Genomic DNA, 14,313 nt, shown 5'->3' with positions numbered 1-14,313 from the left:
AAGCCACCTAGGCAGAGTACCCACACATAGCTAGACTGGGGATCATCTGCCTCTCTGTGGACCAGACAGGCTGGTGGGGCGAAGTGGATACTCTGAACCCAGTGGCTGTGGGAAACTTGTGTGCTGAGACTGTGGGGACTCTGTGGTAGCATGAGAGGGTACAGGGTGTAGCTAGGTCTCTGGGCAATCAAAGTGGCAGCTCCACACTCTCAGAGCTCGTTGGTTGCCTGGGATGGGTCACTGCAGTGGGATCTTGTGCTCAGAGTGAAGACTGTGTGGATCATTTGTGCAATTCACATGGTAGTATGGATGAGTGTTGCCCCACTGGGAGCTAACACATGGGCACTGACCACCTTAGATGAGAGGAGGTGAGGGTGTGACCACACCAACACAGGTGACCATTCCCCCTCTTCTGTTTTCAGGAAGAAATCTACCACATCCATCTTAGGTGTCACCCTGGAGCACTGACCAGAGTTCCCTGGCCGCACCCAGCACACACCTCTGGGTATTCAATGAAAGTGCAGACATTCCAGACATTCCACTAAGACACAGAGGCATAGTTCAAAGACAAAAGCCATCCGAGAAAAAAAACAACAAATATCTGGACAAACGCATAAATTCAAGAAACAAAAATAAGGAAGACAACATGATTCCCCCAAAAGAACAGCATTTCAATATTAGAATGTGAAGATGAAGACATTGATGAAATGCCAAAATGGAATTCAAAAGATTGACGATTACTCAAAAGCAACCAAGACTCCACTGATAGGCTATTGGAACTCATAAAAGAATTTGGTAAAGTGGCAGAATATAAAAATTAACACACAAAAATCAATATACACAGACAATGCAAAGGCTAAGAAAGAACTTTTAAGATCAATCCCATTCATAATAGCTACAAAAAAATTTAATACCTTGGAATAAATTTAACCAAGGATGTCAAAGATCTCTGTAATGAAAATTATAAAACATTAAAGAAATATAAGAAGATAAAAATTGGAAAAATCTTCCATGTTCATGGATTGGGAGAGTCAATATCATCAAAATGTACATACTACCAAAAGCAATTTACAGATTCAATGTGATCTCCATCAAACTACCACTGACATTCTTCTCTGATCTAGAAAAATGATGCTGAAATTCATATGGAAACACAAGAGACCCTGAATAGCTAAAGCAAAAACGCAAAAAAGACTTATTTACTTATTTTAGAGGTAGAGTTACAGACAGACAGAGGGAAAGACAGAAAGAAAGGTCTTCTAGCTGCTGGTTTGCTCCCCAAATGGCCACAATGGCTGGAGCTGGGCTGATCTAAAGCCAGGAGTCAGAAGTTTCCTCTGGGTATCCCATGCAGGTGGGGCCGTCTTCCACCGCTTTCCCAGGCCATAGCAAGAGCTGGATTGGAAGAGGAGCAGCTGGGATATGAACCAGTGCCCATATGGGATGCCAGCACCACACACATAGATTTAGCCCACTCTGCCCCAGTGCCGGTCCCATAAAACAATTTTATACAACAAAACAAACCAGGAAGCATCACAATACCAGATTTCAAGACATAATACAGGGCAGTTATAATCAAAGCAGCCTGGTACTGGCACAAAAACAGATCTGTATATCAATGGAACAGAACAAAAACTCCATAAATCAATCCACACATCTATACCCAATTTATTATTATTTTTTTAATTTGATAGGTAAAGTTATAGACAGTGAGAGAGAGACACAGAGAAAGGTCTTCCTTCCATTGGTTCACTCCCCAAATGGCTGCTATGGCAGGCTCTACGCCAATCTGAAGCCAGGAGCCAGGCTCCTCCTCCTGGTCTCCCATGCTGGTGCAGGGGCCTAAGCACCTGGGCCATCCTCCACTGCCCTCCCCGGGCCACAGCAGAGAGCTGGACTGGAAGAGAAGCAACTGGGACTAGAACCTGGCGCCCATATGGGATGCCGACGCCGAAGGCGGAGGATTAACCAAGTAAGCCACGGCACTGGTCCCTACCCAATTTATTTTTGACAAAGGAGCTAAAATCAATCCCTGGAGCAAGCACAGTCTCCTCAACAAATGGTGCTGGGAAAACTGGATCTCTGCGGGCAGAAGTATGAAACTAGACTCTTATCTTACACCTTACACAAAAATCAACTCAAAGTGGATCAAAGACAAAAATCTACAACCTGATATCATCAAATTACTAGAGAACATTGGGGGAAACTCTGCAAGACATTGGTATAAGGAAAGACTTCTTGGAAAAGACCCCAGAAGCACAGGCAATCAAAATCAAAACTGACAAATGGCATTACATCAAGCTGAGAAACTTCTTCACTTAAAAGAAACACTCAGCAAAATGAAGAAACAACCAACAGAATGAGAAAAAAAAATTTGCAAACCACACAACTGATGAAGGGTTAATATCCAGTATCTATAAAGAGCTGAAGAAACTCATCAACAACAAAATAAACCATCCGGTTAAGAAATAGGCAAAGGACTTGATCAGGCATTTTTTTTTTAAGATTTATTTATTTATTTGAAAGGCAGAGTTACAGAGAGGCAGAGGCATATATATATATAGAGAGAGAGAGAGAGGCAGAGGCATCGATCGATCAATCAATCGATCGATCAACAGAGAGAGGTCTTCCATCCACTGGTTCACTCCCCAAATGGCCACAACAGCCAGAGCTGTGCTGACCTGAAGCCAGGAGCCAGGAGCTTCTTCTGGGTCTCCCACATGGGTGCAGGGACCAAAGGAGTTGGCCATCTTCTGCTTTCCAAGGCCATAGCAGAGAGCTGGATCAGAAGCGTGTAGCAACTGGGACTTGAACCAGGACCCAAATGGGATGCCAGCACTGCAGGTGACAACTTCACCCACTACGCCACAGTGCCAGCCCCAGAACAGGCATTTTTCAAGAGAGGAAATTCAAATGGCCAACATACACTTGAAAAAATGGTGAGGATCACCAGCCATCAGGGAACACAGATCAAAACCACAATGAGATTTCACCTCACTTCAGTTAGAATGGCTCTAAAACAGAAATCAAGAAAAAACAAATGGTGAGGATGTGGGGAAAAAGGCAACCTAGTCCACTGCTGGTGTATCCACTGTGGGAGACAGTATGGAGATACCGCAGAAATCTGAATATAGACCTACCATATGATCCAGCCAGCCCACTCCTGGGAATTATATGAAAGTTATCTGTACCCTCATGTTCATTGCAGCTCAATTCACAATAGCTAAGATATGGAATCAACTCAGACATCCATCAACTGTTGACTGGATAAAGAAATTATGGGTCGACTAGGGCTGGTGCTGTGTTGCAGTGGGCTAAAGCCCCGGCCTGAAGTACTGGCAACCCCTGTGGGTGCCAGTTCAAGTCCTAGCTGCTCCAATTCCCATCCAGCTCTCTGCGAGTGCCCTAGGAAAGCAGCAGAAGCAGAAAATGGCCTAAGTACTTGGGCCCCTGCACCTAAGTGGGAAACTGGGAGGAAGCTCTTGGCTCCTGCCTTCAGATTGGCCAAGCTCTGGCCATTGTGGCCATTTGGGGAGTTAACCAGCAAATGGAGGATCTCTCTATATATAACTCTACCTTTCAGATAAATAAATATTAAAAAAAAGACATTATGGTGTATGTATGTATGTGTGTGTATATATATATATATATATATGCTATAGAGTACTACTCAGCCATAAAAAGAAATCCTGTCTTTTGTAACAAAATGGATTCAACTGCAAACCACTGTACTTAGTGAAATAGGCCAGTCCCCAAAAAACAGATATTATATGTTTTCCCTGGTCTGTGGTAACTAGCTAATAGAGTACCTGAAATGTAATGTATAAGAGTGAACTGGACATTTTGAAATTTGATGACTGTTTACAGCCCTTATCTCTTCTGTTGAGGAGCAGTGTTTTTTCCTTCATACTATTTGTTGACTCTTCACTTAATGTAGGATTAACCTTATGATCATTAAGTAAACTGAAAATAGACCTTTGTCAAAATTTAGAGTGGGAATGGGAGAGGGAGGAGAAAGAAGGGTTGCAGCATGGGCAGGAGAGAGGGAGGGAGGGTAGAAGTATCACTATGTTCTCAAATCTGTATGTATGAAATACATGAAACTTGTATAACTTAAATAATTTTTTTTAAACTTTGATTTTGGTGATTATTTCACAATGTATGCATTTATATATATCAAAACATCAAGTTATATACCTTAAATACATACAAATTTTGTCAATTATACCTCGATAATCCTAAAATCAGATGATATCTTTGTCTTACTGTGTTGTCTTTTGTTCACTCCAGAGCCTAAAAGCCAAATTTTGTAACACCTCCTGAGAGCACTGTGCCTGCGTGCATCCACAAGTCTGTTGTGGAAGAAGGCCTAGATGTCCTTAGATCACAGACCCCAGGTCAGATGTTATGACATGGCTCTTTCAGCAGAACCACAGACCACGCAGCCCATCCATTCTGACAGTGATTTTAAGAGTATAAAGGAACAGAATGAAACACAAGCAGCCAGGCATTCAAGGGCCCTGGTGTTAAGAAGTTTCTTCTCACTACTCAAAGCATAAAGGTGCTGGTTCCGAGGAGGTGTCAAGACAGCCAAGCTTGGCCGGCGCCGCGGCTCACTAGGCTAATCCTCCGCCTAGCGGCGCCGGCACACCGGGTTCTAGTCCCGGTCGGGGCACCGGATTCTGTCCCGGTTGCCCCTCTTCCAGGCCAGCCCTCTGCTGTGGCCAGGGAGTGCAGTGGAGGATGGCCCAGGTGCTTGGGCCCTGCACCCCATGGGAGACCAGGAAAAGCACCTGGCTCCTGGCTCCTGCCATCGGATCAGCGCGGTGCGCCGGCCGCAGCGCGCCGGCTGCGGCGGCCATTGGAGGGTGAACCAACGGCAAAAAGGAAGACCTTTCTCTCTGTCTCTCTCTCTCTCACTGTCCACTCTGCCTGTCAAAATAAAAAAATAAAAAAATAAAAAAAAAAAAATAAAATAAAATAAAACAAGACAGCCAAGCCTCACAACCCCTGAGGATGGTCTAGACCAGAAATAGGCTTTGCTATGGTTTGGATACTAGAATGTCCCCCAGATGTCTGTAAGAAAAGGCTCAGAGCTCAGAGGTCGTAGAACCTTTAGGAGGCTCTTGGGTTACTGTGGACACTGCCTTGGGAAGGGACCGTGGAAACTCAGATCTCTTTCCTTTCTTTCTCTGCTCTGGTTCCGGGTGTCACTTCCTGTTCTGACCTAAGCTCCCACTGTTGCCACATCTGTACCCTCATCAGAGGTCAAAACCATTAGGACCTCCTGATCTTGGACTTGGAACTTCTGAAATTATGGGCTATACAAACCTTTCCTCTTTATGAAGTTAAGTTGCCTCAGGTATTACATTGGAGCAATGCAAAGCTGACTAACACAGGCTGTTCTCTGGGAGGAAGCTGCCCAGAACTGAGCAAGTACAAGATGACCATGCAGTAGGGCAACAGTGCTACAGGCTCTCCAGGCTTGAAGTCAGGAACCAATGAGGAGACCTTGGCAATTTAGTCAAGGGCTGGTCAGACGACGTCTGCAGCTGACCTAACAATACTAGGACTCTGTTCCTCTTCAACTCATCTTTGAAGATTTTGGGAAGAGGAACACAACATGGAGAGGAGTCCAAGACTCACAAATACCAAGGGAGTACGTTCCTAACCACATTTCCTAGCAGGAATCAAAAACAAACAATGGGACTGCCTAGGCCAACATGGCAAATGAGAAAGCATGCTTTATAAATCTCTTTCAAGTTTCTGATATCTAGCCAGATGCACAAGAAGGCGGGAACCAGCTGCAGTGGAGATGTTCATCCCCAAACTGTCTTTGCTTCACCTAGGAACTGAAACAAGATGACACTCCAAAGAAATGCCGTCTGTTCACAAGAGCCCCTGACCTGCAGCTGAGGAGAGAGAAGCTGTGCTCACCCAGGCCCAGGCCAGGTCCTCAACTGTACAGTGCCCTCCTGTTCCTTTATCTGTGGAAGCCCTTGTAGTCCAGCCCCAGGTCACAACTCACAGTGAACTGGAGAAAGAGAGAGAACCCACTGTGACTGAGGCCCCATCAGAAGGGCTCTGGAATCCCACAGCCCAAAGAGCAGAGTGCAGACTTCCCAAGTGTGATAGCTAATGCTATGTGACCACCTAGCCACAGAGCCCACACATGTCAAGCTATTCTGGAGGTTTCTGCAAAGGTGTTTTTGATGCGATTAACATTTAAATCACTGGACTTTGATAAAGCAGATGGAGTCCCATAACATGCCTGGGCCTCTGATCATTTGAAGATCTAAGCAGAACAAAGACTTGTCTCCTGGACATTGTGGCACAATGGGTTATGTAGCCACTTGGGAGGTCTGCATCCTATACTGGAGTGCCAGGAACAGAACTACGTTTAGAAAAATAAGGATAGAGGTTTAAAATAGAAAATCTTGAGCTTGGTGTGCTAAGAAAACAAACTCAAGGACATACCTTCACAGATAAAGGCCAGAGAGTGCAGCTAAAGATGGCAGATCGAACACACAGGGTTTTCCCAAGGGCAAAGAGAAGATACAACAGCAACAAAATTTTGGAAACTGCAAAACAGATTAACCTAGCAGATCCAAGAAAAGAAAGCTGTCAGCCAGCATCAGGAAAATATGAAAAGCAACCCAACATGCATCACAGAACCCAGAATGTGGAAGAGATAGAACCAGCAACATGTGGAGCAGGGGTAGAGTGTGGCCCAGAGACACAGCCAGTGGCAAGCCTGCCTGGAGAAGCACACTGAACTGGTCACCCCAGGCACATAACTGCTGCTTCCCGGAGGCAGGAGGTTGGGACTTCTGTATCCAGTGGTGTCAGCTGAGGAGTATGTGAGGGGAGAAGGAAGTAAGAACCAGGAGAAGCCCCTAAAAAGGCTCATGCTCCAGCCAGAATGCTGTGGGCCCAAAACCTAAAGGCTATAGCCCAGAGTCCAGCCCCTGAGAGCCCCAAACACATGGGCACCATGAGAAGAGAGATGTTTCTGAAGAGAAAAACACATAATAAAACAGAGAAAAAGTATGCAGGAAAAAGCAGGCCCCCAAAAAGTGTGAAACAATGCCAGTGATAACATGCGGGAGGCATCATCCAGAAGAAAGATCAAGATGCCACTCAAGAGAAGCACTGGGGAAAAATTAATTCCTATAATGAAGTGTAACAGAAATAGAAGAGATATAAAACGCAAGATACACACAGTACCATGAAAAGAAAAAAAAGAGGCAACGTGAGAATAGAATAACATTACAAGAACAGTCCAGGTTGTCAGATGTAAAAAAAAAAAAAAAAAAAAGGGAGTCCCAGGAAGAACGAACTGTTTGAAATGAAGTAAAAGGGGCAGGCATTTGTTGTAGAGGTTAAGATGCCTCTTGAGACAACTGCATTCTAAATTAGTTGGAGTTCTGGCTACATCAGTTCCAATTCAGCTTGCTGCTAATGAGCACCCTGGGATACAGCACATGATTTCTCAAATACTTAGGTCTCTGCTCCCAATGTGAAAGACCTGGATTGACTTCCTGGCTATGGCTTGGCCCAGCTCTGGCTGTTGTGAGCATTTGAGGAGTGAACCAGCAGTTAGAGGATCTCTTTGTTTGACTCTCTCTCTCTGCCTCGCAAATAAAATGGAAATAAACAAAAATTCACCAAAACTCACTCTCCCAACCACAATGTGTGAGGCAAGTGTGTCCTGATCACCAAATAGGAGCTTCACTGACAGGAACACATCACTCACACAGCTCATGCCTGTGTCTCTCACCTTGTATACCACACATGGTGTGTACACATTACTCACACAGCTCACACCAGTGTCTCACTATGTGTGTGCCACATGCTGTGCCTTGCAAGTGTGTGTCTCTCACCATGTGTGTCCCACATGCTGTGCAATGCAGGTGTGTATCCCTCATCACGTATGTCCCACATGCTTTGCAATGCAGGCGTGTGTCCTACCGTGTGTGTCCCACATGCTGTGCAATGCAAGTGCATGTGTCTCACCATGTGTGTCCCACATGCTGTGCAATGTAGGTGCGTGTCTCTCCCCAAGTGTGTCCCACATGCTGTGCCTTGCAGGTGCGTGTGTCTCACCGTGTGTGTCCCACATGCTGTGCAATGCAGGTGTGTGTGTCTCTCAGTCTTGTTCTCAGAACATGTTTTGTACACCAAACATGCACCCTGCCCTGGCTGAGCCAGAGCAATTTCTTGGCTAGCCCACCTGTCAGCCACATCCAGGTCTGACTCCATCTTCTCCAGGCCCCTCATGACACTGCCCAGCTGCTCACCCTGGTGGTGAAGGACCTTCGCAGTATCTTCCAGACGCTTCTGGGACCTAGCCATCAATCCAGTGAGCTCCTTCCCCCGGGTTGAGGGGGACAACACAGTGTTCATAGCAGCTCCTGGCTGGGATAGCAGCAGCTCCCTCCAGAAGTGCTCAATGATGGTGAAGACTACATTGCGACTGGGCCGCAAGGAGCTGAACCAGTGCTTGCCATGGTCCTTTTCCAGGATGGTGATGGAGCTGAAGATGAAATGTGAAGCCTCCTTCTTCACTTCAGTGATGCTGGAGAGGGGAAAGCCAACAAGAACCTCACCAGCTCTGTCCGCTGTGAACTTCAGTGAGAGCGACGTTAAGGACAGCTTCCCAGGGACCCATCGTTTCTCAAGGTCCAAGTAGTAGGAGCAGGGCCAGGCATGGATGCAGATGTCTCTGCTCATCTTTCCCTGGTGTGGTTGTGCCTCATGGAGGCTGCAGCCTCTGCCTCTGAGGAACAAGAGAGACGGGTTGGTAGGCTGGGGAAGCTGAACACAGAGCCCTAACTTTGGCTAGAGACACTCAGAAACCGACCACCATGACAGGCAGCCACAAAGGCAGTTCAAGGCTCTGTGTATACTGACAAGAGACAACACCTCTAACTAGAGATGAGGGAGACAGTTGTGATCATAATAGAGACCCCACAGTCCCAGACTCATGCCTGTCTCCTCCATGGGAGACTTCAAACTCTCATCCCCAATACAAGACCCTTCACTTCTGTGCTCCTTGGAGTAAGCCCCCTTGGATCAGCATCCACGGAGGACATGCCTTGAAGTGGGAATTATTGGAGCCACTACCCTGGGTCCCAGGCCTCATTCCTTGGTCTTGACAGGTGGCTGTCAATCTCAGATCCTTCCCACAGACACAATCTTGTGGCTGTGATGTCTTTGTCACTGGAAAGTCATAAAGGTTTCTATTCACAGTGCCCTTCTGAAATTTCTATGCCATAAATCATATACATATATATAAATCATATACATATATAAATGTATATGTATATACACCTGGGTGTCACCATAAGTAGTACAGCTGGGTGTCACCATAAGTAGTACAGCATTTTCACATTTGTATTGACACCTATCAATGCATTATGAAAAAACCATGGCTGTCAGGTCTGCATTAACCTTGTATTATTTTTAGTCCAACCATCTCACAGATGAATATAGTTAATAGGATGAGGGCCTCAGACAAGGTTCAACCATGAGTTTACAGCACTGACTGGGCAGGAGCCAGGTGTGGTAATGCCTGGGCCTGTGGGATTCCAAGTCGACAGTGGTCTAGCTTTAATGGGGCATTTCTTTCAATTCTCCTTCTCTCTCTTCCCACCTCCCTCCCTCTTCCTGTGTGCCTCTGTTTCACTGGCTCTTTTACACACACACACACACACACACACACAAATTTACTGATTATATAACACCATTTATAACAGAGTGACTAGCATCATCCCTTAAAATACTGCAAAGTGTGGGTTTTGCACAAAATGGCTACAGGACACGGATTATTATGGGTCAGCTCACAGGCTTGTGAGCCCCTGCAAGGCACCATATGCTGTGTTGGGCAGAATGTAAGAAAGAAGCAACACTGGCACAGTCCCTGTCTTGCCGGGCTTGGAGTCAGCTGGAGTCCCATTCATTTTCTCACTGAGTTACACTCCCAGCGACCAGATTTTACAAGATCATTATTGTACTAGACACCACAGCAAGCAATACAAGGATGGGCAAGACACAAAAAGATGGACCCCACATTTTAAGAGACTATATCAAAATGAGATTTCTAGTGATACGGAAACTAAGTTCACCACATACCAAATGGTACAGGGACATGTTCTGAAAAAAATGCATCATTAGATGACTTTGTCCCTGTGTGAACAAAATCACAGCATGCCCTTACACGAACCCAGATGGTAGAGACCAATGCCCCCCATGCAGCATCTTGATGCAGTCAAGCGATGTGGTGACCCTGAGTTGTGTGAAGCTGTTGACAGTCTAACACAGAAGGCTGTCTTTTTTTTTTTTTTTTTTTAAGATTTAGTATTCATTATCCGAAAGGCAGAGCTACAGAGAGGTACAGACAGAGACAGAGAGAGGTCTTCCATTCACTGGTTCACTCCCCAGATGGCCGGAGCTGTGCCGATCTGAAGCCAGGAGCTTCTTCCGGGTCTCCCATGTGGGTGCAGTGGCCCAAGGACTTGGACCATCTTCTACTGCTTTCCTAGGCCATGGCAGAGAGCTGGATTGGAAGTGGAGCAGCTGGGACTCAAACTGGTGCCCATACGGGATGCTGACACTGCAGGCAGCGGCTTTACCTCCTGTGCCACAGAGCCGGGCCCCCAGCAGGCTGTCTTACAGTAAACTTCCTTATAAGTAGAAGAAGCACACTCTAAAATAACGATAACAATTATAGTACATCATGTGTCATATACCTTATGTAACTGTACATACACATTGTGTATGTATACATGCATGTATGTACACGTGACTGGCCACAAGGTAGGTGTGCTAATAACAGCAAGCACTACAAACAGGTGAGGAAGGCACCGTGCTGCAATGTCACAACAGCTATGATATCACTAGGTAACAGGAAACTTTCAGCTCTGTCATGACCTTATGGCACTTGTGGTACACATAGCCCATTGTGGACAGACATGTCCTTCAGTAATGCAGGCAAACAGGCATCAGGTACATGCGCAGCCCTGCAGCAGCTGTGGAGACAGCAGGAAAGCTGATGGGAGTGACCACAGCCAGCTGCCTCCTTATGCCCCAGGGCCCTCTCTCTCTCCAGCCCTCCCAAGTTTCCCTTGTGCTCATCTTCTCACGGACAGATCTGCTATGCTCAGAACACAGTAGGATGCTACTCATCTACTTGATTGGAACCTCTCAGAGGGCAATTCTATCCCCAGCCCTAACTTAAGTGTGGTGTTTGTTCCCTGGGCCCTGGGGTTATAAATTAGGTCAATCCTACAGGTTGGCTTCACCCTGCTGCTTAGAGTCCCATTGACAGCAGCCTTAATTAAGCACTGTAGGAGACACACTGACCAGTTTTGTTCCAGTCAAGTTAACCACAACGATATGTACAAGGTCACCAAGGCGAGCTTAGCCCTTCTATTAGAAAAGAAAGTGTCTGCCATTTTTGTCTTGAATCCATTTATTTGATGAACACAAGGCATAGACACACCTAGAACTTGCTATTAGTTTTTACTATCTGATCATATGCAATATGATCATATGATATTGCATATGATCATATGCAATATGCTTAATGTATGCAAAACTCAGGTGCCTGATTAATACAAAATGATTGGGCTCCATTGTTTTGAAAAAGATTTATTTATTCAAAAGGTGAGGAAGGAGAGGGAGAGGTATCTTCCATTTACTGATTCACTCCCTAAATGGCCACAACAGCCAGGTCTGAGACAGGTCAAAGCAAGGAACCAGAAGCTTCACCAGGTCACCCACATGGGTGGCAGGGGCCAAAGCACTTGGGCCATCTTCTGCTGCTTTCCCAGGTTCATTAGCAGGGAGCTGGATCGGAAGCAGAGCAACTGGGACTCAACTGGTACTGTGATATAGGATGCGGGTATCACAAACAGAGGCTTCCTCTACTGTGCCACAACACGGGCCCTTGCATTCCACTGTTATGTAAGCTCAGCTTCTATGGTAATCCAGCCAACTATTTTACAAATACATTCTATACTCTCTGTTAGTCACAATAGCAAGGCAGGCCCAAATCTGCCAGAAATGCATGCATGCCAATCAGTTACCATTAGTCACCCCCAACAATCTCCAGGCTACCTGCTTGAATTACCAGTACTTGAAACCAGGACAAGCCTAAGGGAAAGATAACCTTACATATGAGAATACGGCTGTCACCACAAAATAAAATCAGGCATGAGACTTAAAAGTAGTAAAAATTTCTTGCGTTGGAGGGACCTTAGGGATAACCTAATCTGACTCACTCCCCTTTGTCTCTGAGTGAGCATAGTGCCTACATGGCCAATCTTCCCTCTCCTTCAGGCACCACTAAGCATGTCACATGAGCATGGATTCTTAGAAAGCAGCAGTCTCGGGATCTGGACTTCAGCAGATGTAACACACAGTTCAGACACCAAAGGAACATGCAGGTCATCAGACAGAGCATAGACACCTAAACACTAGCTACAAGACTGCATAGAATTGCCCACTGCAGAGGACTGAAACTACAGGAAAGGCAGGCCTTCTGCAGTGTGGAGAACACGACAGGGCTAGAACAGAAAGCAGCAGAGGTCTAATAGTAAGTAGCCACAGTCCACCCCAGGTCACACAGGAGAACTGGAGGCTGCTGGTAATATAGGCCAGCCCCCTAAGATCCTATCCTGAGCCAGAGCGAGAGGAACCTCCACATTGAAAACAAACAAAACACCTGGCACACTCAACTCAGGAAGGCTGTGTGATGAAAGGAACCAGGAAGTTCACGGCCTGATGTCACTGGAAAGCTGAGATTTTCTCAGCTGCTTCTGTACAGAAGGTTGGCCTTGTCTCTCTGAGAGAGGCTTCGCGGGTGAGCCTGCAGTATGACCCCCTCCCTGACACACAGCAGGCCACACAGCAGCTCCCGGAATGGAAGAAGCAGCCTTTCCTGTGCGACACTATCTCACACTGTGTGGAATGAATCAGAGTGAACCACAAGCCTTTCTCTCATAGGTGAGGAGCCCAGTACTGAATCACAAGTCAGCCCATGAAGACAGCCTTGCCTCTATCTCCTGGCTCAAAGAGCCTACTCATTGCTGGGACACACCCTGATACACCAGGAGGGAGGGACCACATCTGGTTCGCCGCCATTCCCTGATACACAGAGAGCCAGACACAGCAGGGAAACTGAATTTGTGGGGCAGGCATTTGGCCTTGTGGTTAGTATGTTAACTGGGATACCCACATCTCTTATCTGAGTGCATGGGTTCCAGTCCTAATTCTATTCCCAAGTTCAGCTTCCTGCTAATGTGCACCCCATAATGTAGCAGGTATTGGCTCAGGTACTTTGGTCTTTGCCATTCACGTGGAAAACCTGGATTGAATTCCAGTTCCAGCTCTAGCTATTGTGAGCATTTAGGGGGTGAATCAGCAGATGGGGGAGCACTCATACTTGCTCATTTACTTGCTCACTCACTTTCTCCCCAGCCCCCCACCCCCCATCATTCAGTGAATTTGGATTAGCGGTTACCTGACTCTGGGCATGCACTAGTGTGAAGTTTTCCACAAGCAAGGAGTACAACTAGGCACAAAGTCCCCAAATAGCTACTGCATCTGTGGTTCCAACTCCAGCTCCTTAAGCTCTGCCCCAAACTTTACGACTTTGGAAAAGTTACCTCACCTTCTGGACCTCCGTTTATCCACCATTAAAATAAATGAAAAACCTAAGAACAACACCAGCTCTAAAATACCCTAAAATTTCAAAGAGAAAAGAAAGGACAGGAAAAAAAGATTAGGAGGTGAACGACCACAGCATTTCTCCTTATCACATTATAGATAATAAACACAAGGAAAGTACTCATGCTTGATAAACACCAAGGAAGAAACAGAAACATGAGCAACAACTCTTCCTACCAAAAGTTTCCAGGGCACCTTTCCCAAAAACCCAAAGTAAACAAAGATGAAGTGGAAGGGCCAAAGGGAGAAAAACATTCACACGGAGCATCTGAAGCCACAACTACACACACAGCCCCTACACCCTCCATACTTACCTCCTGCCCTGTATGACACACCTGTCCTACAGAATTCCCAGAAGAAGAGTCCCTGCTCCCTTCGAAGATGAGGCCTTCCTCTCCAGCCCTCAACACCAACCCTTCTTCCTCTCACGCATCACTGATATCTCCATCTCTTCCATCCCAGGCACTGAAAACCTGGTCAGTTAAGGGATAGGCAATAAATACTGTGGGCTTTGTAGGCCACAGGTCTCTGCCACAACTATGTAAATCTGCCCTTCTGGAGTCCAAACAGTTCAGAAAATAC

General features: G+C 46.1%; 1 protein-coding gene across 5 annotated transcripts in view; it reads right to left on the bottom strand.

The window, feature by feature from the left end:
• The window catches only part of SNAP47 (synaptosome associated protein 47), a 56,428-nt gene that overhangs the window by 35,929 nt on the left and 6,186 nt on the right, over nt 1–14,313 (bottom strand). For 3 of the 5 annotated variants that reach the window (XM_008252777.5, XM_089334654.1, XM_051840087.3), the window contains one exon: nt 8,234–8,779. In XM_008252777.5, the coding sequence (XP_008250999.2) occupies nt 8,234–8,733 (500 nt within the window). In that variant the 5' untranslated portion in view covers nt 8,734–8,779. Of the gene's footprint in view, nt 1–8,233; nt 8,780–10,401; nt 10,709–14,313 lie in introns of those variants that run through there. The other 2 variants (XM_089334655.1, XM_089334656.1) reach the window with 2 other exon arrangements.

This window comes from Oryctolagus cuniculus, chromosome 6 (genome assembly GCF_051225735.1).
Source record: "Oryctolagus cuniculus isolate XC-2025 breed Fujian yellow rabbit chromosome 6, ASM5122573v1, whole genome shotgun sequence".
NCBI classification, from domain to species: Eukaryota; Metazoa; Chordata; class Mammalia; order Lagomorpha; family Leporidae; genus Oryctolagus; species Oryctolagus cuniculus.
The sequence above is the reverse complement of the archived record's forward strand: the minus strand, read 5'-3'. Positions and strand labels throughout refer to the sequence as shown.